Raw genomic sequence first — 19,346 nt, forward strand, 5'->3', positions numbered from 1 at the left:
ACATTGGTAAGCCATAAGCCACGTGGCAAAGTATAAATTAATAGAAATGGGTTAATTTAAGATAGAAGAAGTAGATAACAAAAAGCCTGCCACACCCATACAGTTTGTAAACAATATAAGTCTCTGTGTGCTTACTTGGTTGGGTCTGAGCGACTGTGGGACTGGCAGGTAAGAGAGATTTGTCCTGACTGTGGGCCAGGCCCGAAAACTCTGCCTACAATGAGCTGTGTCTTACTTGGGTTTCCTTTTCTGGATCCAGCCTCTGGTAAAACAGAACCTTTCTTCCAGAGTTTTGAGCTGTAATATGGAGTCCAGTGGAAGGGGTGCAAATTTTTATAATAGTATACACAATTCCATTTTAAGTTTTATAGAAGTAGGAACTCCCATAACAAAATTTTGTATAAAAGATGAGCATACTTCAGAAGCATTCTGTGAGGAATGAGGTACAGTCCCAAAAAAATTAGAATATGTGTAAATGAACACATACAGATATGGTATCTGAGCTAAAAGAGCAAAGTGACTGACATCTATTGCCATAATTTATTATTTTTACCTCTGGGATTAACTCAAGCTACATGACTGACAATGCAAAAGAACATAAGTAGGACATCTCTCACTTGGCTAAATGGGATGGGGCACTGCCCATGATGCATATTAGAAGTAGTATGTAGGAGTTGATGTTTTGTTCTAGAGAAGTAAAAAAAAAAAAAGGGCTTGTTTCCATCTGCAATAAAACAGGCAGACCAAAGTATACACAAGTATGAGTAATAGACAAAGGACATCTGAGAGTATTAACTAGATGTTTTAGTTCCTGTAGTAATGGAAGAATAACAGGAAGTATAGATTAAAATAAAGCAGTTTCATGCTGAAGAGATGGCCCAGAGGTTACGAGCACTGGCTGCTCTTCCTGAGGTCCTGAGTTCAAGTCTCAGCAACCACATGGTGGCTCACAACCATCTGTAATGAGATCTGATGCCCTCTTCTAGCATGCAGGCAGAATACTGTATAACAAATAGATGATAGATAGATAGATAGATAGATAGATAGATAGATAGATAGATAAAATCTTTTAAAAAATAAATAAAGCAGCTTCTACTGCTGGAAATATTCTACAGCATAAGCAGAATCTGAAACAATATTTTAAAAGTTTATAAATTGGGTTGGGGATTTAGCTCAGTGGTAGAGTGCTTGCCTAGCAAGCACAAGGCCCTGGGTTCGACCCTCAGCTCCAAAAATAAATAAATAAAATATAAAGTTTATAAATTAACTGTAACCCATAATTCTAAAAAGCCAGTTCCACCTATTGACCTCAGCAAAAAGAAGTATTGATGAACATCTGGACTATGAATTTTTCCTAGTTGATTATATGAGCCATCAATAAAATAAGTTTCTGCCTGTAGGTTGGACAATTTTTGTAATCACAAATTCAGGCCATATCTTGCCAGCAGGATAATGATGTCCTCTCTTTCCATAAAAATCTGTAAATAATTTGAAAGTCCATATAGTTGTTTAACACACCAAAACACTGATTGTTACTCATGGGTAATAAATACAGCAACAATCAAATCTATATAATTGTTGATATCAATTTGTGCTCTGATTTACTAATTGAACAAGAAGAGCAAGGAAAGCTTGTAGTGTTTTCTTCCTCTTATCATATAAATAAACCCATTCCAAAGGTTTATCCTCTTGTGCTATAGTAAGTGTATGAGACAATTTATTGGAGAAAATAAGTAAGTTTAAAAGGAGCGAAGGCTCCACATGACACATGAATGCCATACTGCCTCTACTTCCATAGTTTTAAATAGAATGGTCAATGCATCATTAGGTACTCCTAACAGAAGACATAGCTAATTAATATCTCCTACAAATTTCTGAAAGTCATTAAGTGTTTTTAAGTTGTCTTATGTAATAGACATTTTTGGTTTTGTGTGGTTCAATAGTTGTTCTAGCAACTAATTTTCCTAAACATTGAGTGTCTGCTATTTGCACCATTTCAGTACAATGTCCATTGTGGCATATCCTAAGTCATGTCATACATGAACTGTAGCTCTTCCTTTTTGGGGTAGGCAAGTAGGATATCATCTATATATTGAATAATATAAGGCTAAGGGAATTCCTTTCTCACAGGCTCTAACACCTTTCCTATATAGTATTGACACATATAAGGGCAGTTTGTCATGCAATGAAGCAATAAAGTCCATTGATATTGGAGCAGAGGTTCTTTATGACTGACAGAGGGAACAAAAAAGCAAAACACACATTATACTTTAAAAGCAATCTTTTAAATCCAAAACTATTGAAGCCTAATCTTTAGGAATATCTGTGGGAGTGAACCTGGCTGTAAACCTGTCACTGGCTAGTTGGTATTTTCTGGCCTTTATAATGTAAATAAATCCATTCCAAAAGTTTATCCTCTTGTATTGCAGGTGTAGGTGACAATTTAGTGGGCTAAGTAAGTATGATTGAGGGCTACAAAGGATACACAAATGCATCTAGGTTCTGATTCAAATATCTGTAGTTATTTTTTGCCTCTCAAGATGGTGAGGACAGTCCAATGCCATCTCTCCTTCTAGAGTTTAAATGAATTGGTTAGTGCATAATTAGGTGTTAAAGATTTTGATTTTTCTGAAGTTGCACTGGAAATACCAATCAAACCTCATGAGTCTAGGAAAGAATACATAAATGAAATCAACTTTTTTAGAGGCTCTTCTAAGTCTTAACCAAAATGGAGAGAATTAAAGATTAGACAGATCAATAAATTACTCACACTATGCTTCATATAATTTTCAGAAAAATGGAGGACATGTATTTAAAGGAGGCTCTAGTGAGGGAGCTGAGGGAGCTGTCCTCAGCACACATACAAGTGATACTATTTTTACTTTTGATTTTGTCTTAACAAGGAAAATCACCTTTTTGCCTTTTATCAATTTTAAAGTTTGATCATAAAGTTTATATTCATTCATGGAATTCACTATCATTCCTTCATAATTAATGTCCTCCTTATCTTTCTTTCTTAGTTTGGTAACAGTCCATGTTAATGACCAAAGGACCCAAAATTGAACAGGGAACTTTTCCTTGTTCATGTCTTTTCAATATTGTTTTGGGCTCTGTCCCATACTTCATCTAAAATTTCTTTTCTGGAAACCAGGAGTTATAATTATAGTCAATTGGCAAGCAATCTTGTATTTGTGATTTTAATACTTGTGCTCCTTCTTTCTTTTGGAAAATGATGCACTAGCTCAACATAAGGCAAAACCTACTCTGAGAGTCTTCACTCTCATAATTAGTAGCTGACTAATTTCTGTTCAATTACAACTTTTCACCAATCTAGAGGTGATGGGACCTGGGAGAATGGAGCCAATAAATGAGGACCATAAAGTCTCACACAATAGCCAACTTTATTCACTGCCCCAGACAATTTATATTCTGCAGATTAAGAAAGGTAACATGAGTAAAGTTCTCATGAGTTTAATAAGAATACAATGATTTAAAATAAAACAAGGTACATGGAACAAAAACATGTTTTTCCATAAAAGTATATAAAGGATAATTCAAAAATTTAATTGAATAACAATAGCAAGGAATACTGAGTAATCTGAAGTCAACTTACACCTGTCTGATACACCTGGGAGGAGCACAGAAACACATTCCATAACAATTCCTGGCTTTGAAGTAACTGAGGTTACAAGAGTCTTGCCTATTTTCTTGGACTGCTAACATAAACATCCAAATTCTCCTCAAATGACTCAAGGACCATTTTCTGACATAACACCTACATTAATATTTATTTTAGAAAAAAAATACAACATATACATAGAAAAACTTTTAAAATATAGTCATACACACATATATGCACACATATCTGTCTTTTCTCCATTTGCATACTGGTGGCCAAGGAAGCCAGAGAGTGCATCAAGATCTTCAGGACAAGGCTTTATAAGTAGTTTTGAACCATCTGATAGGGGTTCTAAGGAACCAAACTTGGGTACCCAACAGCAGTGCTACAACTGAATCAAATCCCCAACTGCCAATTATGTTATTACAGTGTAGAAGATGAAAATGTGTCATTACTCTTTCTGTCTTCTATCACATGAAAGTGATGAAATACCCTGGCATTTGGTTATTGAAGGCTGGAATGACTTTCTATCCCTCTGTGAATCGACTCTGCGCATTGTTTTTTATTGTAATTGTTAACACAGTTCTCTTGATGGTAATGAAGACAACTAAAGATTTAGTTGAGTAGAGATGAGTCCAGATTACATTAGGGAAAGTTCTATAATGTGATATATTCTTTTTTAATAGTTTATTTTACATGCATAAGTGTTTTGTTTGTATGTATGTCTGTGTGAGGGTGTTGGATATCCTGGAATAGGACTTACAGACAGTTGTAAACTTCCATGTGGGTGCTGTGAATTGAAACTACGTACTCTGGAAGAACAGCCAGTGTTCTTAATTGCTGAGTCATCTGTCCATAACCCCCAACCCTTTTTTTTTTTTTTTTTTTTTTTTTTTTGGATTTTTTTAAGACAGGATATCTTTGTTAGCATTTTGGCAATGAAACACCATGATTGAAAAGTTTATTTGACCTACACCTCCATATTGCTGTTCATCATTGAAGGAATTCAGGACAAAAATCTAAACAGGGCAGGAACCTGGAGGCAGGAGCTGATGAAGAGGCCATGGAGGGGTGCTGCTTACTGGCTTGCTTTCCATGGCTTATGAGGTGTTTTCTTATATATCCCAGAACCCTTCCCCATGAATCACTAAGTGAGAAAATGCCTTACAGCCAGATCTTATGGAGGTATTTTCTCAATTGAGTTTCCCTCTTTTCAGATAACCCCAGTTTGTATATGAAGTTGATGCAAGACTAGCCAGTATAATTGATCACTTGGCAACTTGACACAAAAACACATCCCTATTAAGCCGCAACCCTTCCTTATTCTTTCACAAGCTCTCACATTAAGAACATAAATAACTTTAATAAATGTCCCACAATTTTTACAAATTCAAACATATTAAAAATTCTTTCAACTTGGAAAAAGTCAAAATTAAATATCTTCTTTCTTCAAGAAAGAAGCATGGTAGTCACAACCTGAAAAAAACAAAACCAAACTCTTGACAGTATAACTAACTCAACATCCAAGGACTGGGATACACTCACTATCATCAGGGCTTCTCCAAAGAGTTTGGGTCACTTCTCTGGCTACACCCTCTACAGTACACAAAACTTCTCTTCTAGGCTCTGACTGGCTCCACTTCACTGCTGATAGTCTTGGTTGACACCCCATAGCACTGGACTCTCCAAAATGATGGAGTTTTTGCCTGGTGTGCAAAAGTTTACTTCTTTTATTAGGCTCATGACATTTCTGTCTAGTATGTATTTTTTCATGATTTTGAAGATGACAACTCTGTACAAAAGTTTTACCACACTGATTACATCTATAGGGTTTTTCTCCAGTATGATTTTTTTTATGTTTCTGAAGATAACCTTTCTGTGCAAAGACTTTACCACATTGGTCACATTTATAGGGTTTCTCTCCAGTATGATTTCTTTCATGCATTTGAAGATAACTGCGAGTTGAAAAGGCTTTACCACATTGACAACATTTATATGGTTTCTCTCCAGTATGACTTCTTTCATGCCTTTGAAGATTGCCATTACTTGCAAAGGCTTTACCACATTGGTTACATTCATAGGGTTTCTCTCCAGTATGACATCTTTCATGTTGTTTAAGACTACTAGGATCTATAAAGGCTTTATCACATTGATGACATTCATAGGGTTTCTCTCCAGTATGACTTCTTTCATGCTGTTTAAGACTACTTGAACATGTAAAGGCTTTACCACACTGATTACATCCGTAGGGTTTCTCTCCAGTATGATTTCTTTCATGACTGCGAAGATGACTTTTTTGAGCAAAGGCTTTACCACATTGATGACATTCATAGGGTTTTTCTCCAGAATGACTTCTTTCATGCCTGTGAAGATGACTGTTATGTGCAAAGGCTTTACCACATTGATTACATTCATAAGGTTTCTCTCCAGCATGACTTCTTTCATGCCGGTGAAGATGACTTTTTCGTGCAAAGGCTTTACCACACTGATTACACCCATAGGGTTTCTCTCCAGAATGACTTCTTTCATGCCTCTGAAGAAGACTGTTCTGTGAAAAGGCTTTGCCACATTGATTACATTCATAGGGTTTGTCTCCAGTATGAGTTCTTTCATGTATTTGACAATGACTAGGGCGTGCAAAGGCTTTTCCACATTGATGACATTCATACTGTTTTTTTCTAGTATGAGTTCTGGGTACTTTAAGATGATTGTAATGTGCAAAGTCTTTATTGCCTTGATTATATTCACAGGATTTCATTTTCAAAAGAGGTCTTTGGTATAATTGTAAAGAGGAATCAGATCTAAATGATTTATCAAGTTGTTTACATTCATAGGTTTCTTCTTCATTATGGGATTTTTTGTGTGTTTGAAGAGACTTATAATCATTAAAGACTTTAGTACATCGCTCACATTTATAGTGTCCTTTTCTCGTATGAGTTTTTTCATCACTTTGAATAGAGCTAGAAGAACTCAGAGCTTTAAGACATTGATCGCATTCATAAAATTTTCCTGTAGTGTGAGTCACATTACATATGCAACATGAACCAGGACAAACAGAAAATTTTCCATATTCCCTGTACTCCTGAGGTTTTTCTCCAGTGTAAAAATGTAGATGCATTCCCACTGCAGTTGGAAATCCAATTAATGGTACACTTGTATCACATTTACAAAGTCTTCTCATAGTGGGAACTACTACATATCTTCCAATTTTTCTGGGAGAAAAAGAGGTACATTGCTTCTTTTCATATCCCTTAGGATCACATGGCTTGTATCCTGAGTGACAGATGATATACCTATTAAAGGAATAATAACAAACCAAAGGCTTTCAAACTGAATTTGTACAGTTTAACTTTCTGTTTCTCATAAAGATATGGTGTAGAGGTTAAGTTCTCTCCACCACAACAACTTTCTTTACTCTCATAAACTGCCCCTCTCAATAAACTATGGTAAGTCATTAGAATATATGAGCAATACTAGCTTTACTATGGGCTATTTGCATATAAAAGGTCTTGGACATATCCTAATCCCCTAATCAATGTGAATGCCTTTACAATTAGTGCATTGAATGAAAGTAAATAAATGGATCTCAGGGAGCTATGATTAATATGGCATAGTATTAATATTAATATGGTATAATATTAATATGAAATCTGTTAAGGCATTGTTTCCTTGTCTTTTTTTCTTGTCTTATTTCTTAGAAGAATGCCTTGCCAACACAGATCAGCTACCTGAATTTGAGGTACATAATGCTGTAGGAATTTTATAATCATCACAAAGCTGTAATTATTTACACTGTTGCTTTTCATTAAATATCAGGGCACATTAAAATCTCAGAGACAGAAATGTATTGCCTTGCACATGAAAATTACCTTCTTTGAATATGACCACTGGAGAACTGACAGTCTGGGGAGGCACCCTCTGTGTGGAGGTCCACCCTCTGTGGACCCACTGGCCCAACCCAGTCCTGAACTGGCAATGGACACAGAGACTCTTGGGTCTGTGGGGGCCATATTCAACCAGGAGCCACCAACCCAACCCAGGCCTGAATCAGCAATGGACATAACACAGCTGAAGAAGGGCAGGGGATTCTAACCCTGGCCTGAAGTGGAAAACCAGCCAAGCACCCACCCCACACCATGTGGCCAGGATAGATAGAATGCAGCCAAAGGCACTACCAGGAGCCTGCACAGTATTGGTGCCAGGCAGTTGGGCAGTATAATGATCTTCTTGTGATGAGGAAGCATGGCCCAACCCTGTGTCAGGATGACCTGAGACAGGGAGAGCCACATGCAGGTCTGGTGCTGCCCATCCTGGGCTCTTAAGAGAAAACATTAGCCCACCTAGTACCTCACAGCACCAGCCAGAAAGCCACTATTAGAGTGAACAGAGGTATGATATGTTGTCTTATGGGAGAGAGAGGGGGAGACAGAGAGAAAAAGATGGAATGGTTCAAGTCCTGTGAACAGAGGCAAATCTGAAGATGAGAGAGGAGGGGAGCTGATCCCTTGATCAGCAGTAACACACAGGAAAGTAATCCTTGCACTTTGTCCAGGCAGTACAGCAAAGATGACCCTGTTGATGAGACCACAGGTGAGCCAACTCCTAGCTCCATTCCTCATCTACCACAGACCAACATGGGCTGGGAATAGATGCGCTCCCACGCCCCCCTCCCCATACTTCAATGCCTGGGGCAGATGGGAGAGCCAGCCCTATGGTCATAAGAGCGGGACAGCTGTCCCTGACCTCCACCAGCTGCAACACTCAGGACAGCAGGCCCTATACATTGCCAGGGCAGCAAAATTGAACCAACACGGTTAGTGCATATGTGGGAGAGCCAGCCCCCAAACTGTTACCATGGGAGGGCTATTGCTATTACTCAACTGTCTTGTGGTAACATTGGTGGTGGAGACATGCCCTTCCCCCAGCCCAGCAATGCCAGAGACAGGTGGGAGAGATGACCCTGTGATCAAAGGAGTGGGAGAACCATTCCCACCCCCACCATCTGCAACCCTGTTCCTTGATAGGGCAGCACAATAGAGTCAACCCTGTAAGCACGGTTTTGAGTGAGCAAATCCCAAAATTGTGAGCATGGGAGAGCTGTCCCCATTACCCATCTGTTCTATAGTAGCATGGATGGGAGAGAGCTACCCATCAACACCTGGAGGGAGAGCTGACATTGTGTCATAATAGCAAGAGAGCTGTCCCTGACCACCACCCCCCCACCAGCTTCAACATTTGAGAGAGCAGGCCCTGAACTTTCCAGGGCAGCACAACAGAGCCAATATGGATAGGGCAGGTGTAGGTGAGCCAGCCCCGAAACTGGAACCATGGAAGAGATGTTCCCATTTCTCATCTGGCAGACCAACCCTACAGCTGCCTATTCCCAGACCCAGCTATATGACTTCATCTGCCCCAAACATCAACCCCATTTATGACCTACTGGAACACATGAAGGGACTTGAACCACAAACCCAAAACTGCAGGATTTCCATAACACAGGGTGTCAGTGGGATGTCCAGGAAGAGTCCTAGAGAGGGCTCAGCATTGGATGTGTAGTGGAGACCAAGGGCCTCGAACTAGACCAATGACTCTTTGCAATGAACACTTGCAAGCAGAGACATATGGACAAAGGGTGTGACTTGTTGGGTCTCACTGCAGCTTCTATGATGAGATTTTTAATTTTTTCCCTTTAAAAATTTTTTCTCATTATACTTTCTTCCTTGTTTTTCTCTTCAATTTTTTTAATGGGGGGGGGGAGCTAGCAGGGGCGGAGGGCAGATGCAAAGAGATGGTGAATGAATGGGATCAAGATATATGATGTGAAAAATACATAGAATAAAGACAGAAAGAAAGATAATTACCTTCCATGTCTTCTAGAACTTTGACAATGTTCTTCAATATTCTGGTTTTCCCATTTGTAGCCTAAAATACAGTACCAGAAATGTATGCTATATTATTAGAAATTATGTAAAATTTAAGTTATCATCAGTGAACCTTACAATAATGTCTGATTTATTCACCACATTCTTCCTCTTTTATAGTTGAAGTCACAATAGAATATGAAACTCCAAAAAAGGCTTGTCTCAAGTGAAAAAGTAAAGGAAAACTCACTGCTTACCTATAGCAGTAAGATTATCACAGGTTTCCAGCATCACATCTTTGTAGAGACTCTTCTGGGAAGGATCCAGCAAAGCCCATTCTTCATGAGTGAAGTTCACATGCACATCCTCATAGGTCACTGCATCCTAAAATATACCATACATATACATAACAGAAATGGTGAGACTGAATACATTGTAAATGTACACTTCATTGGGAATATATTTACATAATTCTTCACACTCAACAAATTTATTTCATATCATAGAATTTCAAATGCAATCTCTGAGTCATTTTAAAGAAAACAGAAAAGGAGGATCATGACATGCATGGCATGCAAAACAGTACATGGCATTGCAAAAAAAAAAAAAAAGCTGACTTACATATATAGAAAGATATGTGAGCTGGAGAGATGGCTGAGAGGTTAAGAGCATTGGCTGCTCTTCCAGAGGTCCTGAGTTCAATTCCCAGCAACCACATGGTGGCTCACAACCATCTGTATTAAGATCTGGTGCCCTCTTCTGGCATGCAATCATACATTCAGGCAGAACACTGTACATATAATAAATAAATAAATGTTTAAAAAAAAAGATATGTGCCAGGCAGTGGTGGCGCACGCCTTTAAGTGGAGGCAGAGCCAGGTGGATCTCTGTGAGTTTGAGGCCAGCCTGGGCTACCAAGTGAGTTCCAGGAAAGGCGCAAAGCTACACAGAGAAACCCTGTCTCAAAAAACAAAACAAAACAAAACAAAACGGAAAAAAAAGATATGCAAACGGAGCAATAGTATTAAGTAAACATCAGCAAAATTGTATCCAAATTGCTGACATCAAAACAGGATGGACAAGATGGGCATGGTGGTGCACAACTTTAATCTCAAAAATCAGGAGGCAGAGACAAGTGAATCTCTGTGTTTTCCAGGCCAGCCTGGTCTATAGAGATTTCAAGGTCATCCAAAGGTACATTTTGATACCCTGTCTCAAAAAACAAAGAAAAAAAAAAAGAGAAAACTCAGAGGCTCACACTAAATTCTACCACATCCACTCCAGAAATATGTTTTCCTTTCAGAGAACTGGAGTGCCTCATTTAAATATAATGCTAATATGATATTCCTACAAAGAAATGCATGTTTAATAACCTACTCACTGACAGATTAAAAGGGTTCTCAAAAATATTAGTAAAGTAATGGCTGATGCTTAAAAAAAAATGAAAGAAAACAAACAAAAAATGGTAGAGGATAAAAATGGATCAACACTTAAGATCACCTGTTGTTTTTGCAGAGGACCTGCATCAATCCTCAGTACTCACTTGGAGGTCCCAACAATTTGTTACTCCAGTTCAAGAGAATCCAGTGCTCTCTTCTGACTTCAGTGAATACCAGGCACACACAATAGTACACATGCATATACACAGGCAAAAGACTCACACACATTCCAAAAATTAAAACATGCATAAAGATATGGAGAAAGTTACCCATCTACAATGCAATGATTTATAAGACTAGTATTATTGTCATGAATGTATGCCATTCTGGTGGAAAAATTATACTTTCTACCAAAGTTTAAAAGTAAAGAAGTAGGTAAAGCTCAGCACATGAGCAAATGTTTCACATGTACAAAAACCCATTCTATCAGCCATAAATTTACAAATAAAAATATCAGGGCAGAAAGGTAGCAAAGAAAAGCAATTGCTTCTATTTTACCTTATATTATTTAGGGATGGAGTCTGTTATGGTGATAATGGCATGGCTACATAAGAAAGAAAGGGGGTGCGCAGTTTCAACCACAGAAAGAAGACAAGTGTGGTCAGGGTATAAACACCCAGCCCCAGAGACTAACATACTCTAGAAAGGCCCTCATCCTAAAGATACCACATGCACCCTGGTAAAACCCATAAACCAGAGACAAAGTCTGAAATACATCTTTTTACCTGGGAGAATTTTCATTCACCTACCACATTTTGATACAGGTCATATGATAGGTTCACAGTTAACCCATAATGAAAAATGCATTTAGTCTAACCTCAAACATCGCTGTATTCTGTACCAGTCTCAAAACTGTTAGAACGTACAAAGTGTATTCTGACACTCAAGGGAGTCTCTTAACTATGATATCTTGTACAAATAAAAAAAAAAATTATATCTACACAACACACAAAGATACAGAATACACATTTCCTTTTCAAAGAAGGAAAGATTGGACCAAGGCAAAACTGAAACCCTGCTGGGCAAACACCAAACTGCAAGTCTGTGTCAGACACCTGGGGCTTCAGTTTCAAAGGGCTTAGATGGCTCTTTCTCTTTGACACTTTTCACACATCTCTCTCTTGCTGCTTTCACACCCTGCATGCAGCTATCCATGGAAGTTGTCTCAAAGCTTGAGTATCTCAACATCTAGTGGACTCAGAATGCTACCCAGTCTTCATTTCCACACCTTCATACAATGAACTATCACAGTCTCCTCACCAGGGCCTTGACTCTGCCAAACAAAAGGCTGCAACAGCGCTGAACTAAAAACACAGAGGAAGAATCCATGACCTTTAAATTTTGCATCTTTCTTCTTTCCATAAAATGTGACACATAGATAATAAAGTTAAATGGGGTTCTAGCTTTGGATTGACTGATCCTGCCCCACTGAAACAGATCAACAGCAAGTTCTATATATAGTTCTGGGACTTGGAATCTTGTTCCCTTTTCCTCCTCTATTTACATGCTTTGCTGAGTGGTACAGTACCCTTGCAACACCTTTTCTATATTTCCAAAGTGGAGCAGGTACCTTCTCTTTAACGGCCCTGAGCTCCCTGACAATTACAGCCTCTATTTCAGAACTTGACTGGGATTGGTACTACCTAGTGCTGTTTTTCTTGAAAAATTACACAGGTTTTATTAATTCTGCCCCTATTATTGCTCTTTTTCTCTATGGATCTGCATAAGTCATCAGTAATAACCAAGCTACAGACTAAATCGGTTGTCAAGACAGTCCATGACTATTTAATTTAGCCTTATTCATTTTCACAGGACACAGGAAGAATATATACAGACAATGTGTCAAAATATTACACAAAACATCTATCTTAGTTACTGCATTATGACTCTGAAGAAACACTGTGACCAAAGTGACTGTTATAAGGCAAGGCTTTTTATTTGGGGCTTGATTACACAGACAGAGGATCAGTCCATTATTATCATGAACATCAGCATCAAAGCAGGAGGAATGCAAGGGGCTGAGAATAACTTTCTGATACAGACAGGCAAGCAGAAACACTTGGCTTTGGCTTTTGAAATCTTAAAGCCTGCCTACAGTGACACCTTAACAAACCACACACCTACTCCCACAAGGACATATCTCCTAATTTTACACAATTAGTTCCAGTAAATGGGGACCAAGCTTTTAAAGATAGGAGCCTGAGGATCTTGAGTAAATATAAACCATGAAAGAAATATAACCTACGTAGAAAGAGCAGTATAGGAAAAGAGTGAAAGAAATTGAGGAAAAACAGGGAGTAAGAACAAGGGAGAGGGAGAGGGAATGAGAGAGAGAGGAACAAAGGGAAGAAAATATTTACCCAAACATGGGGGAGCCAATAATTCTTGCCACTATATATACAGCCTTTCCAATTCCATCTAAGAAGAGAGTAAACAATTCAAGACCTCCACAACTTAGGTTTAAGTCCCTATTTTTCTCAAAGTGTACAGAATTATCCTTTGTTTCCCACCATACCCAGTTCCCACAGAGAACCTGGAAAATTTTAGAAAAGGTAGGGTAGAAGCAATAAAGGCAGTCTCTTGGTGTCTTAAGGGTTACTATTATAGATGATGCCATCTGGAAGGCACATTTCTAAATGGGAAGAAGTGCCTCACAAGGATACTAAGTTTTTAAATTCAATTTCACTATTTTAGCAAGTTGAATTCTGAATGTCTTAAATTCCAGTCAACAGAGAGTCACACATCTGTCTGATCATAGCCTAGATCATAATCAACTGGGATAAAATGGGGTCAAGCAACATCTTGTATCTGGGGACTGAGGAGAAGGTGAAACATCTGGATGACAATGATTCGCTTCCACAGTTACAATCCATGTGGTAAGGCATACAGATAAACTCAACTGTCTCAGCTTGAGGCTACGGAATTCTATATGACAAGAACTTTAAGTCCCTGAAAAAAGAAATTGAAGAAGATGTCAAAAAATGGAAAGATCTCCCATGCTCATGGATAGGCTGGATTAACATAGTAAAAATGGCGATCTTACCAAACGCAATCTACAGATTCAATGCAATCCCCATCAAATTACCAACACAATTCTTCACAGACCTGGAAAGAATAATACTCAACTTCATATGGAAAAACAAAAAATGCAGGATAGCCAAAAGAATCCTGTACAAGAAAACAACCTCTGGAGGCATCACGATCCCCGACCTTAAGCTCTACTATAGAGCTACCATAATAAAAACAGCTTGGTACTGGCATAAAAACTGACATGTGGACCAATGGAATCAAATTGAAGACCCTGACATTAACTCACACTCCTATGAACATATAATTTTTGACAAAGAAGCCAAAAATGTACAATGGAAAAAAAGAAAGCATCTTCAACAAATGGTGCTGGCATAACTGGATGTCAATGTGTAGAAGGCTGGAAATAGATCCATATCTGTCACCATGCACAAAACTTAAGTCCAAGTGGATCAAAGACCTCAATATAAATCCAGTTACTCTGAACCAGATAGAAGAGAAAGTAGGAAGTAGTCTTGAACGCATTGGCATCGGAGATCACTATCTAAATATAACACCAGTAGCACAGACACTGAGAGAAACAATCAATCAATGAGACCTGTTGAAACTGAGAAGCTTTTATAGAGCAAAGGACACGGTCAGCAAGACAAAGCGACAGCCTACAGAATGGGAAAAGGTCTTCACCAACCCCACATTTGACAGAGGGCTGATATCCAGAATATATAGAGAACTTAAGAAATTAGACATCAAAATGCCCCACAGTCCAATTAAGAAATGGGCTATAGAAATAAACAGACAATTCTCAACAGAGGAAGCTCAAATGGCTGAAAGACATTTAAGGAATTGCTCAACATCCCTAATTATCCGGGAAATGCAAATCAAAATGACTCTGAGATACCACCTTACACCTGTCAGAATGGCTAAGATCAAAAATACAGAAGACAGCTTATGCTGGAGAGGATGTAGAACAAGGGGAACTCTCCTCCACTGCTGGTGGGAATGCAAGCTTGTACAGCCACTTTGGAAATCAATATGGCACTTCCTTAGAAAATTGGGAATCCATCTCCCCCAAGACCCAGCTATATCACTCTTGGGCATATACCCAAGGAATGCTCAATCATACCACAAGGGCATTTGCTCAGCTATGTTCATACCATAGCTATTGTAATAGCCGGAACCTGGAAACAACCTAGATGCCCTCAACTGAAGGATGAATAAAGAAAATATGGTACATATACACAGTGGAGTACTACTCAGCAGAGAAAAACAATGACATCATGAGGTTTGCAGGCAAATGGATGGATCTAGAAAAAATCATCCTGAGTGAGGTAACCCAGACTCAGAAGGACAAACATAGTATGTACTCACTCATAGGAGGATACTAGATGTAAAACAAAGATGACTAGACTGCTACACAACTCCAGTGAGGCTACCTAAAAAACAGGACCCTAGGAAAGACACAGGGATCACGCAATGACAGAGAAATGGATGAGATCTACATGAACACCCTGGATGACAGTGGGAGTAATGAAGGGCAAGGTTCGAGGGAAAGAGAACTTAGGGGAGCAGGAGATCCCAGCTGGATCAGGAACAGAAAGGGAAAACAAGGAATAACAGCCCATGATAAATGAAGACCACATGAAAACAGGAAGAAGCAAAGTGCTAGAGAGGTCCCCAGAAATCCACAATGATACAGCCTCTGTAGACTGCTGGCAATGGTCGAGAGAAAGCCTAAACTGACCTAGTCTGGTGATCGGATGGCCAAACACCCTAACTCTCATGCTAGAACTCTCATCCAATAACTGATGGGAATGGATGCAGAGATCCTTGGCCAGGCCCCAGGTGGAGCTCCAGGAGTCCAACTGTCGAGAAAGAGGAGGGACTGTAAGAGTGTGAATTGTTGAGACCAAGATTGGAAAAGCACAGGGACAAATAGCCAAACTAATGGAAACACATGAATTATGAACCAAAAGCTGTGGAGCCCCCAACTGGATCAGGCCCTCTGGATAAGAGAGACAATTGAATAGCTTGAACTGTTTGGGGGGCACTCGGGCAGTGGGACCAGGACCTGTCCTTAGTGCATGAGCTGGCTGTTTGAAACCTTGGGCTTACACAGGAAGACTTTGCTCAGCCTGGAAGGAGGGAACTGGACCTGCCTGTACTGAATCTACCAGGTTGAGCTGAATCCCCAGGGGAGTCTTGGCCCTGGAAGAGATGGGAATGGAGGGGAGGGTCTGGGGGGGAAGGTGGAGGTGGGGGCGGGAGGGGAAGCATGGGGGAACCCATGGCTTATATGAAAAATTAAAACACAAATACAATAAAAAAAAGAAAAGAAAATTCAGAATTTGAGCAATACATTCAATGAAAGTCTAATAAAATGTCTAATAATTTATGCTATCAACAACAGAAAATTGATGGCAAAATGAAAAAAATGATCAACATAAGATTGAATAAACAGCACACATAGTAACATCACCTGAATTCAACCCTTCAAATACAACTACCAAAACGATTGTATTGTCTGAGAAAGAATAAAAAGATCAACTGAACATGAGAGCAAATTGCCATACGAACACAACTGAAATATCCTCAGTGGTGAACAATGAGACCAGGGAACCCAACAAATATGGCCTTATTAACACACACGACTGGAACATTGTGGCATTTATATGCAAATGTATTAATAACACAGATATTAAGATCTGTACAAAATTAACCCAAGAAGGATCTTACAGCTGCATGTTAAGTGGCAAGTACAGAACTTCAAGAGACTAGCCAAACAAGGGCTCTTCAAGTTAGCAAAAAGTAAAAGCAGCTGACTTGTGCCCATTGCATGGTGAAGCCAATAATAAGCATGTTTTCTCAGAAGGGCTGCTGCTCCCTATGCTCAGGAAGGAAGGCATGACAGGAACTCAAACATGGCAGAAACCTGGGCGCAGGACCTGATGCACATGACATGGAAGGTGCTGCTTACTGGCTTGCTCACCATGGCTTGCTCAACCTGCTTTCTTATAGAACCCAAGACCTCCATCCCATAGGGGTAGGAGGGTGCGGGGTGGAGCTCATCCACAATGGGCTGGATACCTCCCAAATAATCACTAATTAAGAGGACACCCTATAGGCTTATGTACAGCTGGATCTTATGGAGGCATTTCCTCAACTGAGACTCTCTCCTCTCACATGACTGTAACTTGTGTCAATTTAACATAAAACAAGCCAGCACACTGATGATTCACCTTAACTGGATTAGACAGAAACCTGGATGAGTGCCCTCTGAAGTGGGAGAGAACAGAAAGGTGTTTCAAGAGTCTATGTTCTGCTGGATTGAACTCCTGGGGCAAGAGAAGTGTGAACGCATTCTGGTGTTAGTACTTCTGTTTGATTAAGAAGTCTTAACCCCAACTCTTCAGGAGATTTTTAAACAATATATCAAGCCGACTAGGTGACACATGCCTGTTATCTCAGCATCCAGACTAGCATGGGCTGCACAGGGAAGTGCAGGAGATCAGGGACAGCAAAGACGAATTCTGTCTTAAATAAGATGTTTTTCTGAGGTGCTAGAATGGGACCTAGACCTTAGATATGCTAGGGCAACTATTCTACCTCTGACTCAAAAAAAGTACATAGATACACTTTTCTTTAAGGATTGTCTCACTATATACCAGTAGCTGGCCTAAAACTTTCTGTGTACTGTTTGGGAAAGAATAATAAGAAAACCTAAGAGAAAACTTAAAAATAGAAACACAATTGATATAGAATCAGTTTTGACACTGGAGGCCAGGAAACCCAGTAAGACTGACCTTACATACGTCACTGGACCACCCTGGCATCTACAAGCAAATGTGTTAATGACACAGACTTTACGCCCTGCACAGAATTAACTGCAGACGGATCCTACACTTGAATGTTCAGCGCCAAATGCAGAACTTCTAGAAGACACTGGAGAGACCAGGGCTCTGAGTTACTGAATCTGCCTTCCAAGGCAAGGATGAAAGTGACTCATGCCCGAGGATTGCACAGTGACGTTAGCAATAAAAACAAATCCACACACAGTCCACCCAATCCCCGCGTTCCCCAAAGTCCCAGCCAGCAGATGGAGTTTATTCAGATGTCACATGACCCCGGAAGCCTAACCGGCAATGACCTCAGGGTACTCACGTGACCTCACGGAGCGCCACGTAGGTCGCCGGTTCCCACAGTCCCAGGAGAACCCCACACGGGCTCCGGGACTGCTCCCCATGTGGGGACGGCGGCCCCTCACTCACCATGGCATAGCACGAGCTCGCTCGGCTCTCCTCACAGCGGGTCCCAGCGCAGCACGGGAAACAGGGAAGTCTCCCTCAGTTTAGCGCCAACGAACACACACCTGGACGGACCGGAAGTGCCCGCCCCCATTCTGACTGGCAGTCCGCCTGGATGCACTCATTGGCTAATGTGGCCTGAGTGACAGGTGGGGCTTACTCAGAGTCGGAGACCTGAGAAGGGGCGCGGCTCTGTGGTTCCCTGCCGTGGCTTCCACCTCAGGCACAGGACTGTCCCAGATCTGCAGAGCTTGGCATCTAAGCAGACCGTCAGAGATCTCCTTATTATGTGCCGGTTCCAACACTGTTCCAAAGTTTCTTCTGAAAATCAAGGCAGTGTCTTGTCTGTGGCATCTTGTAAAATCAAAACACAAATTATATATGCCCAACACACAATGTACCAGAATACACATTCCCCTTTCAAAGAAATTAAAAAAAAAAAAAAAAAAAAAAATCGGAACAAGGCAATATAAAACCCTGCAAGGCAAACACCTGCAGCTCTGTGTCAGACATTTCAAAGGACTTAGATGGCTCTTTCTTTCTACAACTTCTCAAACGTCTCTCTCTTTGGCTAGTTCCACTACCTTCATGCAGCTTTTCATAGCAGGTGTCTGAAAGCTTGAGTTTCTCACATGTTATGGTCTCAAGATGCAACACAGGCTTCATGCAACGAACTCCCCAGGACTCCTCACTAGGGATTTGACTCAGCAAAAAAGATGACTGAAACACTGCTGAGCTGAAGCACAAAGAAAGAATTCATAACCTTTAAATGCTACATCATTCTTCTTTCAAGAAAAAGTAGCACAGCTATGGTACCACCACAGGGGTTCTAGCTTTGCATATACCTGGCCCCAGTGGAACAGAGCAGCATCAGAGTCTGTATGACATTGGTTTCTGAGACTAGGAATCACCTTGCACTTTCTTTTCCATCGTTAAATGCTTGGCTGGGTGGGCAGTGCCTTCTCTGTATTTCTAAGGAAGAGCAGGTGTCTCCTCTCTAATGGCCCTAACCCTCCTGATAATTACTGTCTCTGTTTCATCATCATATGACTGCCCTCTGAAACTGCCTAGTGCTGTTTTTCTTTCCAAGCCACATTAA

At 40.1% G+C, this 19,346-nt stretch overlaps 1 protein-coding gene across 1 annotated transcript; it reads right to left on the reverse strand.

Annotated features, from left to right (window-relative positions):
• Window positions 1-5,019: 5,019 nt before the first annotated feature.
• Window positions 5,020-18,284, reverse strand: LOC118571400 (zinc finger protein 883-like). Its single transcript, XM_036170384.1, has 4 exons — window positions 18,212-18,284; window positions 9,738-9,864; window positions 9,481-9,541; window positions 5,020-6,912 (listed from the first exon to the last, which is right to left on the reverse strand). The coding sequence occupies exons 1-4, from the start codon at window positions 18,212-18,214 to the stop codon at window positions 5,136-5,138; spliced, it is 1,968 nt and encodes a 655-aa protein (XP_036026277.1). The 5' UTR covers window positions 18,215-18,284; the 3' UTR covers window positions 5,020-5,135.
• Between the last annotated feature and the right edge of the window lie 1,062 nt (window positions 18,285-19,346).

Source organism: Onychomys torridus, chromosome 21 (genome assembly GCF_903995425.1).
Source record: "Onychomys torridus chromosome 21, mOncTor1.1, whole genome shotgun sequence".
In the NCBI taxonomy this organism is placed as follows: domain Eukaryota; kingdom Metazoa; phylum Chordata; class Mammalia; order Rodentia; family Cricetidae; genus Onychomys; species Onychomys torridus.

Bases quoted from the DNA above. Each gene is read 5' to 3' on its own strand.
- LOC118571400 (XM_036170384.1), bottom strand. The intron at 9,542-9,737 runs GTAAGCAGTGAG...ACTGTATTTTAG, and splicing joins TGATAATCTTACTGCTATAG to GCTACAAATGGGAAAACCAG. The intron at 6,913-9,480 runs GTAATTATCTTT...TTCCTTTAATAG, and splicing joins AGTTCTAGAAGACATGGAAG to GTATATCATCTGTCACTCAG.